We start from the raw sequence: 24,070 nt of genomic DNA on the forward strand, positions 1-24,070 counted from the left end.
GTGCTCCACAGTGAACTACGCGCTGGAACTGGGATTTTAAACAACGCTTCTTTATTTTTTGGTCTTAAAATCGCTGTGAATCAGACCTGGAAGGGGGCCTGTGCAGGGGCGGGGCCTGGTGCGGTCCACAGGGACCCAGCCTGAGTCACAGGGCCCTGGCTGCCAGGGATGCTAATGTCGAGGGACGCAGACAGGCCGCGGGCCGAGGGCCTCCCCAGGCCGGCGGGGGCTCGGCGCCAGGGCCCCAGGAGGCCGGTGGTCCACAGACCTGGAGGTAAGCGCAGCAGGGGACAGGTGAGCCGGCTTCTGGCAGCCTGACCCCAGCCGCCCGGCTAAACGGATCAGAGCCAGGAGCAATCCACAGCCCGGCGGGCCCTGCTTAGCACTTTAAGGAGCTCATTCCAGGGTCATCGGCTCCATGTTTACTAATCCAAAGCTCGGAGAAGCCCAGCGCGTCCCCAAGGTCGCCCGGCCAGGACCTGGGGCGGAACTGACCCACGCATGACTCTCAAACTCGCGGGGAGAATGCGAGGCCGCGCCGGAGGGCTTCCTGGAAGGGCTGGCCTTCTCCGGCTCCCGGGGTCGCGCACCCGGCACAGGGCAGCTTGCTCCACTGGTCCCCGCCGCACCCCCGGCGTGAAGGGGGACCCCGCTGCCCCTGGCACTTCCTGTCCCGCCCCATACCGCCCCTCGGGGCCACGCCTCTGAGGTGCGTCGCGGGACGGACGCTTTCACAGACGTGACAGCTAAACCAGCCCAGCGAGGGCTGCGGGAGCCTGCACCGGGGCCGAGAGGCCGGCGGGCGGTCAGCGAGGCGGGCGACAGGAGCCTACGCCGCGCCTCAGCGTCAGCCTCGGGCAGCACCTCCAAGCAGCCACCGGAGACGCAGTGCGCCTGCGCAGTGGGAGCGCCCGGCTGGGGGCGGGGCAGCGGCGGCGCGCACGCAGAACGTGGGGGGCGGAGTCCGGCGTGCAGGGCGCCTCTGATGGGTGTAGGCGGGCAGGGGGCGGGGCAAGGGGCATTTCTGGGCGGAGCCTCGAGGCCGGTTTGGAATTTTTGGCGCGAGCCGGCTCCGCGCGCGTTCACGGGCCGTTCCCCGTCGGAGAGTCCTCCGCTCGGGCGTCCGGAGCCGTCGACGCGGACGCCTGAACGCCGGACAACCCCAGGGCCTCCCGAGGCCCCCGCCGACGCGGAATCTGGGACCTCGCTGAAGTCAGGTGAGCCCAGGTGAGCCCAGAGCCCGCCCTGCGGGTTCTTCCGGCTCCGGGCAGCTCCGGGCCCCTGACGAGACCTCTCGGTCGGCCTCACCCATTTTCCCTCAAGCCTGCTCCTCGGGGGCTGGCCGCACCCCTGCCTGGGCAGCCGGGCCCAGCCCTGCCCCTCCCATGACCCCCACCTCCTGGCCCCCTCCCCAGCCCCGCCCCGGTGACAGCCCGGTCCCCTCGGCTCGGCCAGGGCGCCCCGCGCCCGCGGAGCTCGTCCAGCCGTGCGCTGACCGGGGGCAGCTCGCGGGCTGGCGTGGACCGCGGCCAGCGGACGTGGCCGGCCCGGTGAGCCTGAGGCGAGCGCCACCCGCGCTGGGGCCTGAGTGACGCTGGGGTTCCTGGAGACCCCCAGGCTGTTCCTCCCCTGGCAGTGGGCGTGAACGGGGCTGGGGGCGCCCCGGGTACATTGTGGCCGCTACATTGTGGCCGCCCCGCCAGGCGGCTGCTCACCCTTGGGTTTCAGTGTTACCTTTGTAACGGCGCCCCTGCTGTGCTCCCGCGGGGCGGCGTGGGCCCGGGCCTGGCCGTGGCTGCGGCGTGAGTGGCCAGGGCCCCCGGCGGGCACGCAGAGCAGACTAGCAGCGCTCGTGGGGCTGGGCCGTCGCCCGTGTTTGTGTCAGGAACATCGCAGGGCTCTTTCGAAAATCAAGGCAAGGGCTGCGTCGCGGCCCAGAGCCCCTGTTCAGGGCCCGGCGCTGTGGCGCAGCGGGTTAAAGCCAAGGCCCGCAGTGCCAGCATCCCATATGGGCGCCGGTTCGAGTCCCGGCTGCTCCACTTCCGATCCAGCTCCCTTCTATGGCCTGGGAAAGCAGCGGAGGACAGCCCAGGTCCTTGGGCCCCTGCACCCACGTGGGAGACCCAGAGGAATCTCCTGGGTTTGGCTTGGCCCAGCCCTGGGTCGTTCTGGCCATTTGGGGAGTGAACCAGAAATGGAATTCGTATCTCTCTGTCTCTCCCCTCCTGTCACCTTGCCTTTCAAATAAAAAAAAAAAAATTTTTTTTTTCAAGTTAGATGAAAGAAAAAAGAAACATAGGAACATTTGCACTAATCAGGGAAAAATGAGTCATGTCAGATTCTGCTGCATTAGTTTTGCATGGGGATCTCCAGTTAACCTGGAACCATTATGAAGAAACTGTTATTTACTAATTTTTTTTTTTTAAAGTATTGTTTTGAAAGGCAGAGTTAGAAAGAGAGAGAGAAAGGTCTTCCATCCACTGGTTCATTCCCCAAATGGCTGCAATGGCCAGAACTGCACTGATCTGAAGCCTGGAGCTTCTTCCAGGTCTCCCATGTGTGTGCAGGGGCCCAAGCACTCAGGCCATAGCAGAGGGCTGGATTGGAGTGGAGCAGCCGGGACTCGAACCGCACCCATATGGGATGCCGGCACTGCAGGTGGTGGCTTTACCCATTACGCCACAGTGCCGGCCCCTGTTCTTTGCTGTTGAGTTATTTCAGCACTCTTTTTGAAGGTTGCTTGACCATGAGCATGAAGGTTCATTTCTGAACTCAGTTCTGTTGCCTTGACCCACGCTGCACATTTGTCCTGTGTGAGTACAACGCTGTTTTGATTACTGGAGACTTGTGGTTAAGTTTGTTGTTTTTTTGTTTTTGGTTGGTTTTTTTTTTGTTTTGTTTTTTGTTTTTTTTTTTTGACAGGCAGAGTGGACAGTGAGAGAGAGAGACAGAGAGAAAGGTCTTCCTTTGCCGTTGGTTCACCCTCCAATGGCCACCACGGCTGGCGTGCTGCAGCCAGCGCACCGCGCTGATCCGAAGGCAGGAGCCAGGTACTTATCCTGGTCTCCCATGGGGTGCAGGGCCCAAGCACTTGGGCCATCCTCCACTGCACTCCCTGGCCACAGCAGAGAGCTGGCCTGGAAGAGGGGCAACCGGGACAGAATCCGGTGCCCGGACTGGGACTAGAACCCTGTGTGCCGGCACCGCAAGGCGGAGGATTAACCTAGTGAGCCGCAACGCCGGCCTGTGGTTAAGTTTTGAAACTGGGAGGAATGAGTCCTCCATTTTCATTTTTTTCCTTGTTTTGCAGTTGTTGTGACAATTCTGAGTCGTTTGAATTTCCATTTAAATGTCAGGGTCAGCTCCTCAGTGCCTGTAATGAAGCCAGCTGGGATTCTCGCATGCATGTGGTGGGTCTCTAGATCAGTCGGAGAGAGTTGCCATGCTATCTACAGCAAGACTTTGGATGACAATGACAAAAGGTCTTTCTGTTAGGTCTTTGATCTCTTCCCTTCCCCTTCCCCTTCCCCTTCCCCTTCCCCTTCCCCTTCCTCTTCTCTTCTCTTTTCTGTCTTCTTTGTTTGCTTTTGGCTGATGCTGTGGCACAGCGGGTGAAGCCGCTGCCTGCAATGCCAGCATCCCATATGGGTGCTTGTTTGAGTCCCAGCTGCTCCACTTCCGATCCAGCTCTCTGCTAATGCACCTGGGAAGCAGTAGAAGACGGCCCAAGCCCTTGGGCCCCTACACCCACGTGGGAGACCTGGAAGAAGCTCCTGGCTCCTGGCTTTGGATCAGCACAGCTCCAGCCATTGCAGCCTTCTGGGGAGTGAACCAGTGGATGGAAGACTTTCTCTCTCTTTCGAATAAATAGATCTTTAAAAAATATTTATTTATTTGAAGGAGTTGCAGAATGAAAGGGAGAGACAGAGAGAATGATCTTCTATCTGCTGGCTCACTCCCCAGATGGGTGCAACAGCCAGGGCTAGGCCAGGCTGAAGCCAGGAGCTTCATCCGGTTTCCCATGTGGGTAGCAGAGGCCCAGACATCTTCCATTGCTTTTCCCAGGCCATTATCAGGGAGCTGGATCAGAAGTGGGACAGCCGGGACATGAACCAGCATCCATGTGGGATGCCAGTGTGGCAGACGGTGGCTTTACCTGCTGACAGTGGTCCTGCCTGCTACATTACGATACAAATTGCTATCTTTAGTTTCTTAAAGAAGCTGGGAGGGCCCAGTACTGTGGCTCAGGGCATTAAGCCATGGCCAGCATTCCATATGTGTGCCAGTTCCAGTCTAGCCTGCTCCCCCCCCCCCCTTTTTTTTTAAGATTTTATTTATTTTGAGAGATGGAATTACAGAGAGAGAGAGACAGAGAGGCAGAGAGAAATGTCTTCCATCTGCTGGTTCACTCCCCAAATGGCTACAATGGCCAGAGCTGGGCCAATCTGAAGCCAGGAGCCAGGAGCTAGGAGCTTCCCCCAGGCCTCACACATGGATGAAGGGGCCCAGGCACCCAGGCCATCTTCCATTGCTTTGCTAGGCCATAGCAGAGAGCCAGATTGGAAAAGGAGCAGCTGGGACACAAACCTGTGCCCATCTGGGGTACTGGTGCCACCGGCGGAGGCCTAGCCTACTACACCACAGGTGCTGGCCCTGCTGCTCCACTTCTCGTCCGGCCCCCTGCTAATGTGCCCGGGAGAGCAGCAGCAGATGGCTCAAGTGCTTGTATCCCTGCACTCACATGGGAGGCTCAGAAGAAACTCCTGGCTTCTGGCTTTGGCCTGGCCCAGTCTGCATCACTGTGGCTGTTTGGAGAGTGAACCAGCAGATGGGAAGTCTCTGTCTCTTCTCTTTCTGTAGCTCTTTCAAAGAAATAAATAAATCTTTAAAAAAAAAAAAAAAACGACGACGATGAAGAAGCTGGCATAAAGAAAGGGCGGGCCAGGGCCCACAGGCGTGCGTTTGCTCTACTGCTGACTTTTTTTGTTCCGTTTCTTCTCATTGGTCCCCGTGGTCTCAGGTGCCATCTGGTGTCATCTTCTAGTTCAGTACGGTTCCGCTCACACTCACCTCCTTTGTACTGTCATTTGCAAATATATTTCTATATGTTTTATGCCTGACAATATAGTTACATACATACAGTTTTATACAATAACTTTTTTTAAGGACTTATTTGAAAGAGAGAGAGAAAGAGATCTTCCAGGGGCCGGCACTGTGGTGTCGTGTGTTAAACACTACCTACAGTACCAGCATCCCATAGGATGCTCGTTTGTGTCCTGGCTGCTTCACTTCCAATCCAGCTCCCTGCTAACGCACTCGGGAAAGCAGCACCAGATGGCCTAGGTGCTTGGACCCCTGCACCCATGTGGGAGACCCAGATGAAACTCCTAGCTCTACCTCTTCCTGTCTCTCTGTAACTACCTTTCCAATAAATAAATCTTAAAAAAAAAATTTTGTTGTTGTTGTCTGCTGGCTCACTTCCCAGAGGGTTGCAAAGCTGGGGCTGGGCCAGGCCGATGCCAGGAGCAGGGAACTCCATCCAGGTCTTCCATGTAGGCTCTTGGCCCATCTTCTTTCCCAGGTGCATTATCAGGGAGCTGGGCTGGACACAGAGAAGCCAGGACTCGAAACAGCACTCCAGCTGGGAGGCCAGAGTAACAGGCCGTGGCTTAACCTGTTGTACCACAACACTGAGATCAGTTAAAAGAAGAAATATGCATCAGTTTTGTTTCATCATTACAGAATCGCCTGCACCTGCGTTCTTTGTTCACTGGGGGTTTATTTACTATTTGAGTTTATGTGCTTTCAGCCTGAAGAACTTACTTTAGAATTTCTTGTAAGTCACCCCTGCTAGCAGAGATTTCTTTGTGTTTTTGTGGCATTGTATTTCTTTTGCCTCTATTTCATTTTGTATGATTTATTCATTCGAAAGGCAAAGTGATGGGGAGGGACTAAGACACAGAGAAGCTGAAGCCGGGAGCCAGGAACTCCGTCTGGGTCTCCCAAGTGGGTGGCGGGGCCCCAGCACCAGGTGGTCTTTCTTGTCTTTCCCAGGCTCACTGGGGGAGCTGGACTGGAAGCAGAGCAGCGGGGACTTGAACCTGTGCTCGGGGTGGGCTGCTGCTGCTCCACCATGCCAGCCCCTCGCCTGTACTTTGGGAAGCTAGTGCTGCTGAATGTAGGGCTCTGGGATGACAGTCTCTGCCCCGGCACTCTGTCACCCTTTAGCCTTTCTGGCCTCCCTGCTTCTGACGCCAGGCCGTACTTCATTGCGCTGAGTAATCCTGTTGGGTGCTGATTCACCCTGTAAGGGAGGAGTCACTTTCCGTTGCCGCTTTCACGATTTTCTCGTGTTTGGTTTTGCACACTTTCCATACGGTGTTCCTGTGTGGATCTCTGTGTTCTTCCCACCTGAAGCTTCCTGGACTTTTTGGGTGTGTTGCTTAGCAGATTTTCAGGGTAAAATCTGGGGAGTGTTCAGCAGTGACTTTCTCAGACACTTTCCCCTGCTCCTTCTGCCTGTCCTTTCGGTGCCATGGGGAGCTTTTTGCTGTGCTTAATAATCACATGACCGCCGGCGCCGCGGCTCACTAGGCTAATCCTCCGCCTAGCGGCGCCGGCACACCGGGTTCTAGTCCCGGTTGGGGCGCCGGATTCTGTCCCGGTTGCCCCTCTTCTAGGCCAGCTCTCTGCTGTGGCCAGGGAGTGCAGTGGAGGATGGCCCAGGTGCTTGGGCCCTGCACCCCATGGGAGACCAGGAAAAGCACCTGGCTCCTGGCTCCTGCCATCGGATCAGCGCGATGCGCCGGCCACAGCGCGCCAGCTGCGGCGGCCATTAGAGGGTGAACCAACGGCAAAGGAAGACCTTTCTCTCTGTCTCTCTCTCTCACTGTCCACTCTGCCTGTCAAAAAAAAAAAAAAATCACATGACCTTTCTCATCTGCCGGTTCACTCTCCAGATGGCCGCAGCAGCCAGAGCTGGGCTGATCTAAGGCCAGGAGCCAGGAGCTTCTGGGTCTTCCCCATGCATGCAGGGGCCCAAGGACTTGGGCCATCTTCTACTGCTTTCCCAGGCCATAGCAGAGAGCTGGACAGGAAGTGAAGCAGCCGGGACTCACATGGGATGCTGGCGCTGCAGGCAGTGGCTTTACCTCTTACGCCACAGCACCAGCCCCACTGCTTTCAAATAAATAAATATGTAAATCTTAGAAAAAAGATACTATTTGAGGCCGGCGCCGCGGCTCACTAGGCTAATCCTCCGCCTAGCGGCGCCGGCACACCGGGTTCTAGTCCCGGTTGGGGCGCCGGATTCTGTCCCGGTTGCCCCTCTTCCAGGCCAGCCCTCTGCTGTGGCCCGGGAGTGCAGTGGAGGATGGCCCAGGTGCTTGGGCCCTGCACCCCATGGGAGACCAGGAAAAGCACCTGGCTCCTGGCTCCTGCCATCGGATCAGCGCGGTGCGCCGGCCGCAGCGCGCTGACCGCGGCGGCCATTGGAGGGTGAACCAACGGCAAAAGGAAGACCTTTCTGTCTGTCTCTCTCTCTCACTGTCCACTCTGCCTGTCCAAAAAAAAAAAAAAAAAAAAAAAAGATACTATTTGAGTGGCAGTGAGAGATACATTTAAATATATCTCTATATGTAATCTGTATCTTTCCCTCTCTATCTCTATCTCTATCTCTATCTTTCTCTCGCTCTCGCTCTCGCTCTCGCTCTAGCTCTAGCTCTAGCTCTAGCTCTCTATCCAGATAGTTCCCGTCTACTGTTTCACTTCCCAAATGCCTAAACCAGCCAGGGCTGGGCCAGACCAGAGCCTGGAGCTGAGAACTCAGTTTAGGTCTCCCACATGGGCGGCATGAACCGCCTGAACGCCGGACAACCCCAGGGCCTCCCGAGGCCCCCGCCGACGCGGAATCTGGGACCTCGCTGAAGTCAGGTGAGCCCAGGTGAGCCCAGAGCCCGCCCTGCGGGTTCTTCCGGCTCCGGGCAGCTCCGGGCCCCTGACGAGACCTCTCGGTCGGCCTCACCCATTTTCCCTCAAGCCTGCTCCTCGGGGGCTGGCCGCACCCCTGCCTGGGCAGCCGGGCCCAGCCCTGCCCCTCCCATGACCCCCACCTCCTGGCCCCCTCCCCAGCCCCGCCCCGGTGACAGCCCGGTCCCCTCGGCTCGGCCAGGGCGCCCCGCGCCCGCGGAGCTCGTCCAGCCGTGCGCTGACCGGGGGCAGCTCGCGGGCTGGCGTGGACCGCGGCCAGCGGACGTGGCCGGCCCGGTGAGCCTGAGGCGAGCGCCACCCGCGCTGGGGCCTGAGTGACGCTGGGGTTCCTGGAGACCCCCAGGCTGTTCCTCCCCTGGCAGTGGGCGTGAACGGGGCTGGGGGCGCCCCGGGTACATTGTGGCCGCTACATTGTGGCCGCCCCGCCAGGCGGCTGCTCACCCTTGGGTTTCAGTGTTACCTTTGTAACGGCGCCCCTGCTGTGCTCCCGCGGGGCGGCGTGGGCCCGGGCCTGGCCGTGGCTGCGGCGTGAGTGGCCAGGGCCCCCGGCGGGCACGCAGAGCAGACTAGCAGCGCTCGTGGGGCTGGGCCGTCGCCCGTGTTTGTGTCAGGAACATCGCAGGGCTCTTTCGAAAATCAAGGCAAGGGCTGCGTCGCGGCCCAGAGCCCCTGTTCAGGGCCCGGCGCTGTGGCGCAGCGGGTTAAAGCCAAGGCCCGCAGTGCCAGCATCCCATATGGGCGCCGGTTCGAGTCCCGGCTGCTCCACTTCCGATCCAGCTCCCTTCTATGGCCTGGGAAAGCAGCGGAGGACAGCCCAGGTCCTTGGGCCCCTGCACCCACGTGGGAGACCCAGAGGAATCTCCTGGGTTTGGCTTGGCCCAGCCCTGGGTCGTTCTGGCCATTTGGGGAGTGAACCAGAAATGGAATTCGTATCTCTCTGTCTCTCCCCTCCTGTCACCTTGCCTTTCAAATAAAAAAAAAAAAATTTTTTTTTTCAAGTTAGATGAAAGAAAAAAGAAACATAGGAACATTTGCACTAATCAGGGAAAAATGAGTCATGTCAGATTCTGCTGCATTAGTTTTGCATGGGGATCTCCAGTTAACCTGGAACCATTATGAAGAAACTGTTATTTACTAATTTTTTTTTTTTAAAGTATTGTTTTGAAAGGCAGAGTTAGAAAGAGAGAGAGAAAGGTCTTCCATCCACTGGTTCATTCCCCAAATGGCTGCAATGGCCAGAACTGCACTGATCTGAAGCCTGGAGCTTCTTCCAGGTCTCCCATGTGTGTGCAGGGGCCCAAGCACTCAGGCCATAGCAGAGGGCTGGATTGGAGTGGAGCAGCCGGGACTCGAACCGCACCCATATGGGATGCCGGCACTGCAGGTGGTGGCTTTACCCATTACGCCACAGTGCCGGCCCCTGTTCTTTGCTGTTGAGTTATTTCAGCACTCTTTTTGAAGGTTGCTTGACCATGAGCATGAAGGTTCATTTCTGAACTCAGTTCTGTTGCCTTGACCCACGCTGCACATTTGTCCTGTGTGAGTACAACGCTGTTTTGATTACTGGAGACTTGTGGTTAAGTTTGTTGTTTTTTTGTTTTTGGTTGGTTTTTTTTTTGTTTTGTTTTTTGTTTTTTTTTTTTGACAGGCAGAGTGGACAGTGAGAGAGAGAGACAGAGAGAAAGGTCTTCCTTTGCCGTTGGTTCACCCTCCAATGGCCACCACGGCTGGCGTGCTGCAGCCAGCGCACCGCGCTGATCCGAAGGCAGGAGCCAGGTACTTATCCTGGTCTCCCATGGGGTGCAGGGCCCAAGCACTTGGGCCATCCTCCACTGCACTCCCTGGCCACAGCAGAGAGCTGGCCTGGAAGAGGGGCAACCGGGACAGAATCCGGTGCCCGGACTGGGACTAGAACCCTGTGTGCCGGCACCGCAAGGCGGAGGATTAACCTAGTGAGCCGCAACGCCGGCCTGTGGTTAAGTTTTGAAACTGGGAGGAATGAGTCCTCCATTTTCATTTTTTTCCTTGTTTTGCAGTTGTTGTGACAATTCTGAGTCGTTTGAATTTCCATTTAAATGTCAGGGTCAGCTCCTCAGTGCCTGTAATGAAGCCAGCTGGGATTCTCGCATGCATGTGGTGGGTCTCTAGATCAGTCGGAGAGAGTTGCCATGCTATCTACAGCAAGACTTTGGATGACAATGACAAAAGGTCTTTCTGTTAGGTCTTTGATCTCTTCCCTTCCCCTTCCCCTTCCCCTTCCCCTTCCCCTTCCCCTTCCTCTTCTCTTCTCTTTTCTGTCTTCTTTGTTTGCTTTTGGCTGATGCTGTGGCACAGCGGGTGAAGCCGCTGCCTGCAATGCCAGCATCCCATATGGGTGCTTGTTTGAGTCCCAGCTGCTCCACTTCCGATCCAGCTCTCTGCTAATGCACCTGGGAAGCAGTAGAAGACGGCCCAAGCCCTTGGGCCCCTACACCCACGTGGGAGACCTGGAAGAAGCTCCTGGCTCCTGGCTTTGGATCAGCACAGCTCCAGCCATTGCAGCCTTCTGGGGAGTGAACCAGTGGATGGAAGACTTTCTCTCTCTTTCGAATAAATAGATCTTTAAAAAATATTTATTTATTTGAAGGAGTTGCAGAATGAAAGGGAGAGACAGAGAGAATGATCTTCTATCTGCTGGCTCACTCCCCAGATGGGTGCAACAGCCAGGGCTAGGCCAGGCTGAAGCCAGGAGCTTCATCCGGTTTCCCATGTGGGTAGCAGAGGCCCAGACATCTTCCATTGCTTTTCCCAGGCCATTATCAGGGAGCTGGATCAGAAGTGGGACAGCCGGGACATGAACCAGCATCCATGTGGGATGCCAGTGTGGCAGACGGTGGCTTTACCTGCTGACAGTGGTCCTGCCTGCTACATTACGATACAAATTGCTATCTTTAGTTTCTTAAAGAAGCTGGGAGGGCCCAGTACTGTGGCTCAGGGCATTAAGCCATGGCCAGCATTCCATATGTGTGCCAGTTCCAGTCTAGCCTGCTCCCCCCCCCCCCTTTTTTTTTAAGATTTTATTTATTTTGAGAGATGGAATTACAGAGAGAGAGAGACAGAGAGGCAGAGAGAAATGTCTTCCATCTGCTGGTTCACTCCCCAAATGGCTACAATGGCCAGAGCTGGGCCAATCTGAAGCCAGGAGCCAGGAGCTAGGAGCTTCCCCCAGGCCTCACACATGGATGAAGGGGCCCAGGCACCCAGGCCATCTTCCATTGCTTTGCTAGGCCATAGCAGAGAGCCAGATTGGAAAAGGAGCAGCTGGGACACAAACCTGTGCCCATCTGGGGTACTGGTGCCACCGGCGGAGGCCTAGCCTACTACACCACAGGTGCTGGCCCTGCTGCTCCACTTCTCGTCCGGCCCCCTGCTAATGTGCCCGGGAGAGCAGCAGCAGATGGCTCAAGTGCTTGTATCCCTGCACTCACATGGGAGGCTCAGAAGAAACTCCTGGCTTCTGGCTTTGGCCTGGCCCAGTCTGCATCACTGTGGCTGTTTGGAGAGTGAACCAGCAGATGGGAAGTCTCTGTCTCTTCTCTTTCTGTAGCTCTTTCAAAGAAATAAATAAATCTTTAAAAAAAAAAAAAAAACGACGACGATGAAGAAGCTGGCATAAAGAAAGGGCGGGCCAGGGCCCACAGGCGTGCGTTTGCTCTACTGCTGACTTTTTTTGTTCCGTTTCTTCTCATTGGTCCCCGTGGTCTCAGGTGCCATCTGGTGTCATCTTCTAGTTCAGTACGGTTCCGCTCACACTCACCTCCTTTGTACTGTCATTTGCAAATATATTTCTATATGTTTTATGCCTGACAATATAGTTACATACATACAGTTTTATACAATAACTTTTTTTAAGGACTTATTTGAAAGAGAGAGAGAAAGAGATCTTCCAGGGGCCGGCACTGTGGTGTCGTGTGTTAAACACTACCTACAGTACCAGCATCCCATAGGATGCTCGTTTGTGTCCTGGCTGCTTCACTTCCAATCCAGCTCCCTGCTAACGCACTCGGGAAAGCAGCACCAGATGGCCTAGGTGCTTGGACCCCTGCACCCATGTGGGAGACCCAGATGAAACTCCTAGCTCTACCTCTTCCTGTCTCTCTGTAACTACCTTTCCAATAAATAAATCTTAAAAAAAAAATTTTGTTGTTGTTGTCTGCTGGCTCACTTCCCAGAGGGTTGCAAAGCTGGGGCTGGGCCAGGCCGATGCCAGGAGCAGGGAACTCCATCCAGGTCTTCCATGTAGGCTCTTGGCCCATCTTCTTTCCCAGGTGCATTATCAGGGAGCTGGGCTGGACACAGAGAAGCCAGGACTCGAAACAGCACTCCAGCTGGGAGGCCAGAGTAACAGGCCGTGGCTTAACCTGTTGTACCACAACACTGAGATCAGTTAAAAGAAGAAATATGCATCAGTTTTGTTTCATCATTACAGAATCGCCTGCACCTGCGTTCTTTGTTCACTGGGGGTTTATTTACTATTTGAGTTTATGTGCTTTCAGCCTGAAGAACTTACTTTAGAATTTCTTGTAAGTCACCCCTGCTAGCAGAGATTTCTTTGTGTTTTTGTGGCATTGTATTTCTTTTGCCTCTATTTCATTTTGTATGATTTATTCATTCGAAAGGCAAAGTGATGGGGAGGGACTAAGACACAGAGAAGCTGAAGCCGGGAGCCAGGAACTCCGTCTGGGTCTCCCAAGTGGGTGGCGGGGCCCCAGCACCAGGTGGTCTTTCTTGTCTTTCCCAGGCTCACTGGGGGAGCTGGACTGGAAGCAGAGCAGCGGGGACTTGAACCTGTGCTCGGGGTGGGCTGCTGCTGCTCCACCATGCCAGCCCCTCGCCTGTACTTTGGGAAGCTAGTGCTGCTGAATGTAGGGCTCTGGGATGACAGTCTCTGCCCCGGCACTCTGTCACCCTTTAGCCTTTCTGGCCTCCCTGCTTCTGACGCCAGGCCGTACTTCATTGCGCTGAGTAATCCTGTTGGGTGCTGATTCACCCTGTAAGGGAGGAGTCACTTTCCGTTGCCGCTTTCACGATTTTCTCGTGTTTGGTTTTGCACACTTTCCATACGGTGTTCCTGTGTGGATCTCTGTGTTCTTCCCACCTGAAGCTTCCTGGACTTTTTGGGTGTGTTGCTTAGCAGATTTTCAGGGTAAAATCTGGGGAGTGTTCAGCAGTGACTTTCTCAGACACTTTCCCCTGCTCCTTCTGCCTGTCCTTTCGGTGCCATGGGGAGCTTTTTGCTGTGCTTAATAATCACATGACCGCCGGCGCCGCGGCTCACTAGGCTAATCCTCCGCCTAGCGGCGCCGGCACACCGGGTTCTAGTCCCGGTTGGGGCGCCGGATTCTGTCCCGGTTGCCCCTCTTCTAGGCCAGCTCTCTGCTGTGGCCAGGGAGTGCAGTGGAGGATGGCCCAGGTGCTTGGGCCCTGCACCCCATGGGAGACCAGGAAAAGCACCTGGCTCCTGGCTCCTGCCATCGGATCAGCGCGATGCGCCGGCCACAGCGCGCCAGCTGCGGCGGCCATTAGAGGGTGAACCAACGGCAAAGGAAGACCTTTCTCTCTGTCTCTCTCTCTCACTGTCCACTCTGCCTGTCAAAAAAAAAAAAAAATCACATGACCTTTCTCATCTGCCGGTTCACTCTCCAGATGGCCGCAGCAGCCAGAGCTGGGCTGATCTAAGGCCAGGAGCCAGGAGCTTCTGGGTCTTCCCCATGCATGCAGGGGCCCAAGGACTTGGGCCATCTTCTACTGCTTTCCCAGGCCATAGCAGAGAGCTGGACAGGAAGTGAAGCAGCCGGGACTCACATGGGATGCTGGCGCTGCAGGCAGTGGCTTTACCTCTTACGCCACAGCACCAGCCCCACTGCTTTCAAATAAATAAATATGTAAATCTTAGAAAAAAGATACTATTTGAGGCCGGCGCCGCGGCTCACTAGGCTAATCCTCCGCCTAGCGGCGCCGGCACACCGGGTTCTAGTCCCGGTTGGGGCGCCGGATTCTGTCCCGGTTGCCCCTCTTCCAGGCCAGCCCTCTGCTGTGGCCCGGGAGTGCAGTGGAGGATGGCCCAGGTGCTTGGGCCCTGCACCCCATGGGAGACCAGGAAAAGCACCTGGCTCCTGGCTCCTGCCATCGGATCAGCGCGGTGCGCCGGCCGCAGCGCGCTGACCGCGGCGGCCATTGGAGGGTGAACCAACGGCAAAAGGAAGACCTTTCTGTCTGTCTCTCTCTCTCACTGTCCACTCTGCCTGTCCAAAAAAAAAAAAAAAAAAAAAAAAGATACTATTTGAGTGGCAGTGAGAGATACATTTAAATATATCTCTATATGTAATCTGTATCTTTCCCTCTCTATCTCTATCTCTATCTCTATCTTTCTCTCGCTCTCGCTCTCGCTCTCGCTCTAGCTCTAGCTCTAGCTCTAGCTCTCTATCCAGATAGTTCCCGTCTACTGTTTCACTTCCCAAATGCCTAAACCAGCCAGGGCTGGGCCAGACCAGAGCCTGGAGCTGAGAACTCAGTTTAGGTCTCCCACATGGGCGGCAGGAAGCAAAGTACTTGGGCCATCACTGCTGCCTCCCAGGGTCTGCATTTGCGGGAAGCTGGAGCCAGGAGCTGGAGCTGGGACCGGAACTGACTGATATCTTAACTTGTAGAGGATAATGCCAGTCCCTAGTTTTTTGGGAAAAACTGGACATTTTGGACAACAGATTTTAGTGACTGGATGCTGGGTCCCCACCTCTTGGAGCTGTGGTTGTTGTGTGCTGCTTGTCTGGCAGCTGGCTGGACTACCGTGGTGAAGTCCATTTCCTCCACGGGGACACGGTGGGACACGGTGGCTTCACGAGGGCTCCTTCTGAATCTTTTCCCTGATAATACCCAGCTCTGAAGCTCTACCAGTTGCCAGTTCTTTGCTGTATTCTTTTCTTCTCATTTCTTTCTTTCTTTTTATTTTTATTTTGACAGGCAGCGTTAGACAGTGAGAGAGAGATAGAAAGAAAGGTTGGTTCACCCCCTAAATGGCCACCATGGCTGGCACTGCACCAATCCAAAGCCAAGAGCCAAGTACTTCCTCCTAGTCTCCCATGCGGGTGCAGGGCCCAAGCACTTGGGCCATCCTCCACTGCACTCCCGGGCCACGGCAGAGAGATGGACTGGAAGAGGAGCAACCAGGACTAGAACCCAGCGCCCATATGGGATGCTGGTGCCGTAGGCGGAGGATTAACCAAGTGAGCCGCGGCGCCAGCCCCATCTTCTCATTTCTTAAGATTTATCTATGGGTCCATCATTGTTGCATAGTGAGTAAAGCTTCCCTCTGTGATGCCAGCATCCCATATCGAGCTGGTTCAAGTCTCAGCTGTTCTGCCTCTGGTCCAGCTCCCTGCTAATGCACCTGGGAACGCGGTGGAAAATGGCCAAGTCCATGGACTCCTGCACCCATTCAAGAGACCTGGAAGAAGCTCATGGCTTTGGACTGACCCAGCTCTGCCCATTGCAGTTATTTGAGGAGTGAGCCAATGGATGGAAGATCTCTCTCTCCATGTCTCTCTCTCTCTCGCTGTCTCTGTAACTGTGATATATATATAGCCCTGCAGACCAGGGCTTTAACCCACTATGCCACAATGCTAGCCCCTCCTTTTATATTTTTTACTTATTTGAAAAGCACACTTAGAGAGAGAGACAGACAGACAGACAGACAGACTTCCATCTACTGGTTCACTCCCCAAATGGCTTCAACAGCCAGGGCTGAGCCAGGCCAAAGCCAGGATCCTGAACTCCGTCCAGACTTCCCACATGGGTACAGGGGCCCAAGCACTTGGATCATCTTCCACTGGTTTCCCAGGTGCATTAGCAGGGATCTGGATCAGAAGTGGAACAGCCAGGACATGAACTGGTGTCTCAGGGGGCAGCTTAATCACTTTGCCACAACGCTGGCCCCTGCCCTGGGTTCTTGATTCTCTGGGCTTACATTGTTCCACAGACTGATCCTGTTCACTTTGGGCTCCTTAACACAGCAGTGTTTGCGGGCAGTGTGTGGGGCTTATTCCTGCTGCAGGACGGCTGGTTATAGGTGCCCATCCCCCGTTTTTCCTGCACACCAGCCCTGTGCTTGCCTCCCACAAACCTCCACTGACTTCAGCGGCGCCTTTGAGCTTAAATTTCTCCTCGTTGTTTCACATAACGTCGTGTTGGGGTCAGGAGGACACGTCACAGCTCTGTCCTAGGACCTCCCTCCACCGTGCAGCTGGCAGCAAGGACGTGGTAACTTCTCCCTGAGAGGTGCTGCTGCCTCGGGGGCAGCTGCTGGGTGACAAAGTGGCCTCTGGCCTTCTCTGCTCGCTTCTCCCAGCACGGAACCTCCCTGCTGTGCACGGGCAGGGACTTGGGTGGTTGGGCTCCGTGTTCCCAGCAGATGAGCTCCACAGGCGGAGCCCTGCATGTGGGCTGTATGAGCGGGGCCTGGCCTTCCTGCCATGTGGAGCTGGAAGGCTGAGAAGTGCCCAGAGCCTGCCCTCCTGGGCAGATGCCCTGTCCTTTGACTGGGAGCTGGGGGAGCCCCACTGGCCACACCTGTCGATAGAGCTGAGGGCTGGGGAGGGATCAGGTGCCACACAGTCTCTGTTCTTAGCAAGATTTGGTTGATTTTCTTGCATACGTGTTTGCTCACCCACTGTGTGCCCTCAGTGCCATGTCCAGAGACTGCGATGCCTGCTTTTGGGTCGTCTCTACCGCTTGTGCCTCTTGTGCGGAGAGGCCCCCGGGGCTTGCACACCATTATGACAAAGCCCTCACTGGCTGGGCCTTGGCACCACACTGAAGAAGAAAGGAGGAATATTTGGGACTCCAGGCTGTTGTGCCAGAGGGCCGTGTTACCATTTCCATCTCTGGGTCCCGGACAGGCTGTGCAGCTGGCAGGCAGCAGCTGGCTGTGCCAAGCTGGGGCCCGTCTGTGCGGGCATCTGACTTGAGCCTGCCTGGTTCTGGGCTCCCTCCTGAACTGCGAGACCCTCAGGTCCATGGCTCTGAGGTAGAGATGGGAATGCCTGTCCCATGCCCTTACTGGCCACTGTGCAGGGCCCTCTCAGCCTTGGTGTTGAAAGCAGAACATGCGGGGAGTGGGGGCAGCTATAGGAGCAGCTCTCTCTGGGGCCACAGGCCAGGTGCAGTTTGAGTGGACCCACTGCTCCACACTCAGCCTCTGTCTCTGCCCCTGCAGGCTTCCTGCGCTGGCCATGCCTGTGCCCACAGAAGGCACCCCGCCGCCCCTGAGCGGCACCCCTGTCCCAGTCCCGGCCTACTTCCGCCACGCAGAACCTGGCTTCTCCCTCAAGAGGCCCGGGGGGCTCAGCCGGAGCCTCCCGCCCCGACCCCCTGCCAAGGGCAGCATCCCCATCAGTCGCATCTTCCCTCCTCGGACCCCGGGCTGGCACCAGCCCCAGCCCCGGAGGGTGTCATTTCGGAGCGAGACCTCAGAGACCCTGCAGAGCCCTGGGTACGACCCGAGCCGGCCAGAATCCTTCTTCCAGCAGAACTTCCAGAGGCTCGGCCGCCTGGGCCATGGCTCCTACGGGGAGGTCTTCAAGGTGAGTGAGGGGTGGCCCCACCTGGGGACCCTTTGCCACCCTCCGCTCCCTGGCCCCATGGAGTCCCGGGCAGCCTGCCCCTCCCCAGCAGCCCCTGCGGGGTCGACAGCCCCTCCTGTGGGTTTGAGTTGGCTGTGTTCCCATCCCCTGGGGCAGGCCTTCCAAGAGCTGCCTCGTGCACACTGGCCCCTTGTCCAGGGCCTGGCATGCCCTGTGGCCGCTGCCATCTCCCTAGCCCTGGAGCCAGTGTGCTGGGGTCCTTGGCAAGTCTGCCTGGCCCCCGGAGCTGGCCCTGAGTGCTGTGTACCCCTGGCCACAACTTTGTTTCTTAAAAGATATTTTCCAGTCATTTATATTTCCTTTAAATGAGTAGCTTTCCCTTGCTTTTCCCAAGTACTGTGTGAAGTTGACTTTGTTAAGAAGTACAAACAGCGCAAGCGCCTGGATCAGCCACGCCCCGGAGGAAAGCACTTTTCACCCACTGAGCACACTGCCCGCTGTGTCCCGTAGCCAGCTTTTCTCCTGAACAATGCGCCCTAGAGCTCAGCCTGCCGCTTGCATGCTGGGTCTCGGCTTCACTGTTGTAGCATGCAGGGGTTCTAGAACACTTGCCAGCTGGCTGTCCCTGTGCACGGTAGCGTCTCAGTAGACCCTGCCTGTTGTCCCTCCACGTGGCCACGCCCCTCGTGGACCACCCCTACCTCACCTGTGCTACCACTTTGCTTCCAGGTGCGCTCCAAGGAGGATGGCCGGCTCTATGCAGTCAAGCGCTCCATGTCGCCGTTCCGGGGCCCCAAGGACCGGGCCCGCAAGCTGGCCGAGGTGGGCGGCCACGAGAAGGTGGGGCGGCACCCACGTTGTGTGCGGCTGGAGCAGGCCTGGGAGGAGGGTGGCATCTTGTACCTGCAGACGGAGCTGTGTGGGCCCAGTCTGCAGCAGCACTGTGAGGCCTGGGGTGCCAGCCTGCCCGAAGCCCAGGTCTGGGGCTACCTGCGGGACACCCTGCTCGCCCTGGCGCACCTGCATGGCCAAGGCCTGGTCCACCTTGATGTCAAGCCTGCCAACATCTTCCTGGGGCCCCGGGGCCGCTGCAAGCTGGGTGACTTTGGGCTGCTGGTGGAGCTGGGTGCAGTCGGGGCTGGCGAGGCCCAGGAGGGAGACCCCCGCTACATGGCCCCCGAGCTGCTGCAGGGCTCCTGTGGAACAGCCGCTGATGTTTTCAGGTGAGGGCTGGGCTGTGGTGGGCTGGTGGGGGGGGGCCTTCCTGGAGGAGATCAGGAGAGAGAAGGCCTCTCTGGGAGGGATGCCGCCTCCTGGGCAAGGTCAGGATCAGCCTCCGCTGGGAGGTGCTGCCCCAGTTCCCAGTCGGGGCGGCTTCCCAGACCAGGCCGCTTCTAGCGCGACTGTGCCCAGATCAGCCTCGTCCTTGCTGCTGCACACCAGGCACCTTTGCCATTTGCCTGGAGGGAGGGGTGCACCGTGAGCTGAGGGCCATGCCCCAAGCTTGCAGTTGGCAGGTCCCATGGGGCGATGGTAGCAGTCATGGGGCAGCCAGGGTGCTGTCAGAGTAGGTGGGGCACAGGGTGAACCTACCCCAGCAGTGTGTGGGCTGTGTTGAGTATGGGGTTCACACTCCACAGTGGAGTTCCTGTGCTGCTGGGCCCTCCCCAGCTCTTTCCCCACCTCCCTGGCTGATGGTGGGAGTCAGCTATCCGCTCCCACCAAGCAGAGGCAGCCTGGGACTGGGTCTGTGACTCGGGGCCAACCCTGCTTGTTTCTGTCCCCTCTTGCCCCTCCCAGTCTGGGTCTCACCATCCTGGAAGTGGCATGCAACATGGAGCTGCCCCATGGTGGGGAGGGCTGGCAGCAGCTGCGCCAGGGCTACCTGCCCCCTGAGTTCACTGCCGGTGAGTGCGGGCAGGGGCAGGCTGCCATGGAGAGGATGGTGGGCTCAGAGCCATCAGTGCTCTGGGACGCTGATGTGGCCCCACCCCATGGCAGGTCTGTCCCCCGAGCTCCGTTCTGTCCTTGTCATGATGCTGGAGCCTGACCCCCAGTTGCGGGCCACTGCTGAGGCCCTGCTGGCCCTGCCCATGCTGAGGCCACCACGGCCCTGGAGCGTCCTGTGGTTCCTGGCTGCCGAGGCCCTGAGCCGTGGGTGGGCCCTGTGGCAGGTAAGCACCCTCTATAGCCAGGTGGCCGTGCCTGCCCCCTGACCAGGGCCAGCACCTTCTGAGGCTTCTCTCCCCACACAGGCTCTGCTTGCCCTGCTGTGCTGGCTCTGGCATGGGCTAGCCCACCCTGCCAGCTGGCTGCAGCCCCCAGGCCCGCCAGCCACCCCTCCCGGCTCACCGCCCTGCAGCCTGCTCCTGGACGGCAGCCTCTCCAGCAGCTGGGACGAGGACAGTCTACGGTAGGTGAGGGCAGGGCACAGTGACCACTCCACGACCATGCCCTAGGAGGAGTGGTGAATGGAGAGCTCAACCAAGGCAGGAGGGTGTGAGCAGGCCTGGCACTCAGTGCCGTCCCTCTGCTCCCGCCCTGGCAGAGGCTGCCAGGGCCCAGGGATAAAGCCTTGTCCCTCCCCTGGGTAGAGGGAGCCCCTAAGGCCCGGCGAGCCCCCGCCCCGGGAAGTCTTCCTTCATCCCGGGTGCCTGGTAAGCCAGCGCGAGGCGGGAACCTGGAAAGTCCCACAGCAACCCCACCCCTTCACAGCAGCCGTGAAGCACCGGAGTTCCTCACTCAGAAAGTCCACTCATGTCCGGCTCAGAGCCTGTGTGTTGTGCACAGGGACACAGCGGTCTCTGCGCGTGGCTGAGTGCAAGGACTTGCAGGCCGGCAGAGTGCACCATGTTTTATTTCCTGGTTGTGGCTTGCTGCCGCTCTGGACGGTGGGCTCCCAGGCCCTCCCTAGGGGCAGAGCTGCTCCGTCCGGCACTCCCCAGCCCTCACACTGTTTGTCTCTCCCCTTCCTGCAGGGCCACGCTCTCCTCAGAGGCCACCCTGGCCCGGGCTGCTGGCAGTACCTCCACTCCCCGGAGCAGATACCCACCCAGGTGAGCAGGCCCAGGGGCAGGGGGCTGGGCGGGGCTGGCTTGCGGGTCCCGAGTGTCATCTCTCTCTTCTCTCACCCAGGGATGCCCTGGACCTCAGTGACATCGACTCAGAGCCACCTCGGGGTTCCTTCCCCTCCTTTGAGCCTCGGAACCTCCTCAGCCTGTTTGAGGACTCACTAGACCCAACCTGGGCCTCGGGCCCCACATAGCTGCTTTTAACCTCCTGTTTCCTTTTCTCTCATTCCCTGGAAAGTGGGGTCCCTCTGGGGCCTCTGCCTGGCCATGTGTAATAAAAGGTATTTGAACCTTGGGAGCACCCAAGCTCACTGGCATGGCCACACAGCACCGCCTGTCCCTTTGCAGTTGACACCAGGGTCTCTGGCCCCTGGGAGGGGGTCTGAGGCTGACCCTGCTGCAGAACCCGGGGCCTCAGGCCTCCAGCCTGCAGACAGGAGTCACCCTGCAGGGGGGATAGATAGATGTCTTAGGTGGGCGTGTCCCCAGAAGGCAGGCTGTGCTGTCCGCATGGCACTCAGACAGAGGCAGATCCTTAACCACCTGGGGCCTGGCCCTGGCCACTCCATTCCACATGGGTGGCAGCTGCCTGAAAAGAGCAGCAGTGTTAACCCCTGAACCACCCTGCCTACTGGACAGAAGGCCAACGTACTGGTACTGGACAAAGGGGCTGGCCCTGCTGCCCCAGACCTTCACGCTGCAGCCTGGACAGAAGGGAGGTGGGGCCAGCCAGCTGCTGGCTGCCGGGAAGGCCCACATGCAGGGCAGACAGGTGGGAGTCAGGAAGCGTGGGCTGGAGGGGCGGCCTTGTGGGAGGGTCAGGGTGGGTGATGGCTGCAGGCTGGCAGGACTCCCCACTGTCAGAGCAAGACGTGCCCCAGAGTCCCTCTGGTCCAGCCCTCACAGGTCAGAGGGCAAACGGCCCAAAAGGGAAGTGGTTCTTTGCAGCTAACAGTAAACAGTACCGGGAGGAAGGCAGGGAGCGCAAGCTGGAGCTTAGGGCAGGGGGAGGGGACTCGGTCAGTCCACAGAGGAGACGGCTGCTCCCAGCAGGAAGTCTGTCCCTTGGCGACCAGCAGGAGGGGAGCAGGCCGCTCAGTCCGGTGGACAGGCGTGGCGGGCGGCCCAGAGCAGGTCGGGTACCACCCCAGCGTGCAGCTGGAGGATGGAGCCCACGCTGAGCAGGTGCATGATCTGGTGTGAGTTGCCCCAGTAGTCAAAGCGCCCAGGTCCCCAGCGCTCCGGCAGACGGGCGACGTTCACCAGCCCGCCGAGCAGCGCCAGTGCGTCCATGCGCAGGTAGCAGGGCAGGGAGCCCGGGGCTCCTGAGCCCAGCCCCAGTCCCCGGGCCCCAAACACCAGCAGGCGGGCACCCGCTTGCCAACCAAAGGCTCGGAGCCTGGCGGTGGTGGAGGGGGCAGTGAGGGCCCGCCAGCCAGCCACTCCTGAGAGCACGGTGTAGCCCACCAGGGCAGCTGGGCGCAGCCAGGGCCTGCAGGCCAGGGTGCAGTGGATGATGGGCAGGGCCCCTGTAGTGGGAGAGTGGGAAAGAGCACGTTAGTCTGGGAGGCTGCCCAGCCTCCCCTCCCCTTCCCAGGCCCCCCCTCCTTGGCTCCCACCCACCGGGGCCCCGGCTCACCAAGGGTGTTGACGAGGCAGACCCCACACATGTCGAGGGCCAGGAGCCGGGCGTACACTGGGCTGCCCCCTTGGTGGCACATGAAGAGGTGATAGAGCACAGAGCCCGCAGGGGGTGCCAGGCAGGCCACGCAGTGCGTGCCCCCCAGCCAGCCGTCCTTGCCCAGCTGTCCCCAGGGCATGGTCATCGGCACCAGCACCAGGAAGCCCAGCAGAGCCAGCCCTGGGGGAGGGACACAGGTGTCCATGAGTGTCAGCACCAAGTCAGACAACAGAAAGGGCGTCACGCTGCAGGAGGCGTCACTCACCGGGGCCTGCAGGAGGTGCTGGGAGGACCTGCCCCAGAGAACCTCGTAAGTCACATGGGGCCGGGGGTCTACTCCCACATCACCCTGGCCTGCCAGCTTCCAGAGTGGCTGCAGGAGCGCGGAAGCGGACACAGTGGCGACGCTACCAGCCCAGAGCTCCTGAGCTGCTCACACAGGGCCTCTCCAGAAGCGCCCAGAAAGGGAGGCTTTGGGCCTTGTACCAGAAAGGAGTGAGGCCTGGCAGTGGCCGGCACACCCGGGCGGAGAGAGGGGGCCGAATGGAGCCCAGCCCCTCTCCAAGCCAGCACCGGGCACTACCAAGCCTGGGCCGACCGGCGCAGGGCCCCTCGCGCGGCTGGGGCAGCTCAAGGGCGGGCAGGGCTGTGTCAGCAGAGCTCGGCCGGCCGCGGAGGAGGGGCCGCGCGCCCGCTGGGGGAGGAAGGAGCAGCCACCAGGCGGTGCCCCAAGGCAGAGCTGCTGGGAACAGGCCGGGGGTGGGGTGGGAGGTTCTGCTGCGCCCTGAACCCCTCCTCCACGCAGTCAGCACCCACCTCCGGGACGGGTGCTGGCGAGGAAGGGTGCCCAGGACGCTGGGGTCAGGAAGGGGCGGGACATCAGGCCTCGCAACCCCCGCACCGGGGGAGAGGGGGGATTAAGCGGGCTCGGGGGCCCTTCTCGGCTCCCCTCTCCTGCCCTGGAGCCCCGCTGAGAAGGCGGAAGCTGCAGGGCGATCCGGGACAATGGCAACTTTGTCACCGCGGCTCCTAGCCCTGCCAGGGCAGGGGCAGGCCGGAGCTTAGCGCCGGGGTGCTCCCTTGCCTTTGGCCTCCGGCGCGGCGCTGGCAGGACAGCCCCGGGTGCGGGTTGCGTGTTGGGGGCGCGGCTCACCGTGCGTGTAGATGTTGCCCAGCTCGTTGTGCAGATAGAAGAGGCTCCGCAGGCAGCCCGAGCCGCTGCTGGCCGGCCGGTAGCCGGTCAGCACGAACTTATTGAACTGCAGGTGCGGCGGCGAGCTGGCCCAGTCCAGCAGGCGAGGCCCGGCGAGGAACGCCATGGCCCAGCGCAGCACCGCCGGTCCGCGCTTCTGTCCCCGACCTCCTCCTCAGTGGGGTAGCGGCGCCTGGGGGCGCATCCCCGCCCGCTACCCCTCGCAGGATCCGCGAACGCTCTCGCTGGGGGTCCAGGCCCGCGCCCCTCCAGTCGTGCGCACGCGCGAGCCTGACGCCCCCGCTCCGGGGCGGAGGCTGGGGACGCGCTGGGTGTCCGGGCGCAGTGCGGTCGGCTCCACCGGGGCTGGCGCGCCGCAGCGATGGCTCCCGCCGGCGGAGGCGGCTGGTCGTCTCGCCGCAGCTCGGAGGACGGGCGCGGCCGGACGCTGGAGGGGACGCCAGGCTCCGCCCCGGCTGCTCGCCCCCGCCATCCTGCCCGGTTTCGCGCGCTGGGCTCC

General features: G+C 59.0%; 2 protein-coding genes across 9 annotated transcripts; one reads left to right on the top strand and one right to left on the bottom strand.

Annotated features, from left to right (window-relative positions):
* The first annotated feature begins 134 nt into the window (after positions 1-134).
* Positions 135-20,972, top strand: PKMYT1 (protein kinase, membrane associated tyrosine/threonine 1). 6 transcript variants are annotated; one of them, XM_017338743.3, is made up of 8 exons: positions 135-274; positions 17,240-17,606; positions 18,336-18,829; positions 19,407-19,513; positions 19,608-19,780; positions 19,862-20,019; positions 20,585-20,662; positions 20,742-20,972. In XM_017338743.3, the coding sequence occupies exons 2-8, from the start codon at positions 17,256-17,258 to the stop codon at positions 20,869-20,871; spliced, it is 1,491 nt and encodes a 496-aa protein (XP_017194232.2). In that variant the 5' UTR covers positions 135-274; positions 17,240-17,255; the 3' UTR covers positions 20,872-20,972. The 6 variants fall into 6 exon arrangements, with proteins under 6 accessions (XP_017194232.2, XP_008248847.2, XP_069920143.1 ...); XM_008250625.3 differs by lacking the exon at positions 135-274 and adding an exon at positions 1,022-1,217; XM_070064042.1 differs by lacking the exon at positions 135-274 and adding an exon at positions 7,854-7,932.
* On the bottom strand, positions 20,446-24,065 carry PAQR4 (progestin and adipoQ receptor family member 4). Of its 3 annotated transcripts, none has more exons than XM_051836295.2 (3): positions 23,512-24,065; positions 22,317-22,538; positions 20,446-22,206 (listed from the first exon to the last, which is right to left on the bottom strand). In XM_051836295.2, the coding sequence occupies exons 1-3, from the start codon at positions 23,675-23,677 to the stop codon at positions 21,773-21,775; spliced, it is 822 nt and encodes a 273-aa protein (XP_051692255.1). In that variant the 5' UTR covers positions 23,678-24,065; the 3' UTR covers positions 20,446-21,772. The 3 variants fall into 3 exon arrangements, with proteins under 3 accessions (XP_051692255.1, XP_069920147.1, XP_069920148.1); XM_070064046.1 differs by lacking the exon at positions 23,512-24,065 and adding an exon at positions 23,175-23,470; XM_070064047.1 differs by lacking the exon at positions 23,512-24,065 and adding an exon at positions 22,624-23,166.
* Between the last annotated feature and the right edge of the window lie 5 nt (positions 24,066-24,070).

Source organism: Oryctolagus cuniculus, chromosome 19, assembly GCF_964237555.1.
Source record: "Oryctolagus cuniculus chromosome 19, mOryCun1.1, whole genome shotgun sequence".
Classification (NCBI taxonomy): Eukaryota; Metazoa; Chordata; class Mammalia; order Lagomorpha; family Leporidae; genus Oryctolagus; species Oryctolagus cuniculus.